Here is a 2,523-nt window from a genome sequence, read left to right on the forward strand (position 1 = left end):
TGGAATCATGTGTCTTCTCTTCCTTGATACTTAAAAGGTTCCTTTTTTTTCTTTTTTTCTTTTGATAACAACAAAGCGTTAATGTTAAATGTACACTGATGAACTGTGCATGCCAAAATAAAATGAAGTAATATTTTTAAAATATATAAAACCGAAAGCAACAGTTATGTAGTGCTGTCTGGGTATTTTTTACCAAAATATGACTTGTTATTAACAAGTAAAATTAAATCAAATGAACTGTGGAAGGACAGACACAAAATAATGGTGATTACACTTTCAGTTTGATTTGTTATATCTTGAGTGCAGCATTTTTTGAATGAGCCAGAGGGTGGGCCATTTGCCTCCATTTCACTTGGGTGTGGAGGGGGTGGCAGTGGGGGTGGGGCACGACTGGAATTGACTGCTGCATTAATTTGCTGAAGTAAAACATCAATTTATTATTACATCAAAGAAAAAGTGTAACACCAAAGGGAAATCCTTGAGAGTGAATTAAAAGAAAGTACTACCACCCCTGCGGTCTTAAACTTTGCTTTAAATTTGTTGAATGCCATTTTTACATACCTTTGTGATTGCAAATCGCTTGCACATTAATTGAATGAAACCCCTTTCGGTTGACATAGTCATTTTCGTTTTCGGTTGGTCCCTGAATCTTTATGTGCGTGCCGTCCACACAGCCAATCACCCCAGGGAACCCTCCCTTGTCGTAAAAGCCTCGTTTTGTTTGAACAATCTCGGCTTCGGTCGATGGCCACTTGATGAAGTGTACTTGTTTTTGTGCGAGGGCATAGGAAACTTTGCTGATGATGCGAGACACGGTCGACTTTGACAAACCAATGGTATCGCCAATAACTTGCAGAAAGCTTCCGGAGGCAAAAAACCGCAACGCAGCAAGGACTTGTACAGTTGTTGACAAGGCATGGTTTCGAGCGGTGGCCCTTTCAAGGTCGTCACGAAGAAGGTCGATCAAAAATTGAATTGACTCTCGGCCAAAACGATATCGACTTCTCAACTCGTCGTCAGTGTATTCGTCTAAAGAAAAATCATCGTGGAGCCTGAATTTTCTCGCTTTTCTTCTAACTGGACCAGGCATTAAGCCCAAACCACCAAGCAGTAAGTCAGCCATCTTTTTTTGTTTGGGGAAAATTTCCCTCGATTAGTGAATTAATCCACCTCGCTAGGTGTGTTAAATTTAACCCTTAGTTTATTCCTTGGATAGGGATAATCAAGCTTTGAGCAACAGAATTTAATCGAAGGGTAAATTTATTCCGTGGATTAGGACTATTTAATCGTAGGTTAACGCTAATCGGCTTTCGAACAACCGGGGCCAGGCGATTAGTCCATGCGACATGTCACTGGGACAAGTCCCACTGTGTAAAGTAGCCATTTCTGCCACGAAATATAGCCGCAGGGATTTGCTTCCTGCTACTAGTCCCACGAATTCAAACTAGCTTGAATTTTTGGGACACGTACCTGTGGCTTGTTCCTCAAAACGCCTCGTGTAAACTGCTCGTTGGACAAGTCCCTGCGACCAAATTACAATAATTAGGCAACTTCGGAAAATACCGTTATATTCTTTGTTTGTTTCCCCAAATTTTGCATAAGCATTGTTTCCAGTTTCCCTTGGGACTTACAATGGTCCCAAGAGAAAACAAAAACAATGCTTATGCAAAATTTGGGGGACAAACAAAGAGTATTATGGTATTTTCCGAAGTGGCCTATAAACCAATCACAGATCGGTATCACACCTTACGAACTATGTTTCAAGATGGCGGATCACGAGGAAGACGATCAAACCAGTTTTGAAATCGGTCAGTCTAAAATGCAGACAGCAGACCGGGGGTAAAATGCAGAATGAGGTTATAACGTAACTGTTGAAAAAGCCCAAACCCATTAGAAATGCTAACAATTAAGCCTAAATATTGTTTTAGGCCTAATTAGGCCTAAGGTTAGCATTTCTAAGGGGTTTGGGCTTTTTCAACAGTTACGTTATAACCTCAGTCTGCATTTTACCCCTGGTCTGCAGTCTGCAGTCTGCATTTTACACTGACCGGTTTTGAAATAATGTACATGAATTCTGGGAATCTTCATATAATTTTTGCCCCGTTTTGTTTCTGTATTGGCTACATCTCATCGGTAACAAAACGCTTCAACTTATTTTCCGCACATATCCGGACTGGATCGGAAAAAATTCTAACACTGAATAATGTCGTATTTTTTTACTGAACTGAATTATTTCAATGGTACATCGCTATTTTAATAAATTTGGTCTCTTAAGAAAGCTGCAGAGTGAAAGAATGATATCGTTTGCCCCAAGTTTTTGCTACTTTCCTGTGCAATAGCCCTTTTCACGGTTAGTTTTTCTCATTTACATTACAATGTAATCTAACGTGGGTGCGAGGCAATTTCGGGTTAAAACTACAAGATAGCCCGAAATTGCCTCACACTACATTGTAATGCAAATGACAAAAACCAACCGTGAAAAGGGCTATTGGATCCCGCGTGTAAACACTACAAGGGAGTAGT

General features: G+C 40.2%; 1 protein-coding gene across 1 annotated transcript in view; it reads right to left on the bottom strand.

Annotated features, from left to right (window-relative positions):
• Positions 1 to 1,329, bottom strand: part of LOC138052866 (putative nuclease HARBI1) — a 2,245-nt gene extending 916 nt beyond the window's left edge. The window contains exon 1 of the mRNA XM_068899454.1: positions 562 to 1,329. Within this exon, the coding sequence (XP_068755555.1) occupies positions 562 to 1,123 (562 nt within the window). The 5' untranslated portion in view covers positions 1,124 to 1,329. The remainder of the gene's footprint in view (positions 1 to 561) is intronic.
• Positions 1,330 to 2,523: the final 1,194 nt, after the last annotated feature.

The sequence above is a fragment of the Montipora capricornis genome, chromosome 6 (assembly GCF_036669925.1).
Source record: "Montipora capricornis isolate CH-2021 chromosome 6, ASM3666992v2, whole genome shotgun sequence".
In the NCBI taxonomy this organism is placed as follows: domain Eukaryota; kingdom Metazoa; phylum Cnidaria; class Anthozoa; order Scleractinia; family Acroporidae; genus Montipora; species Montipora capricornis.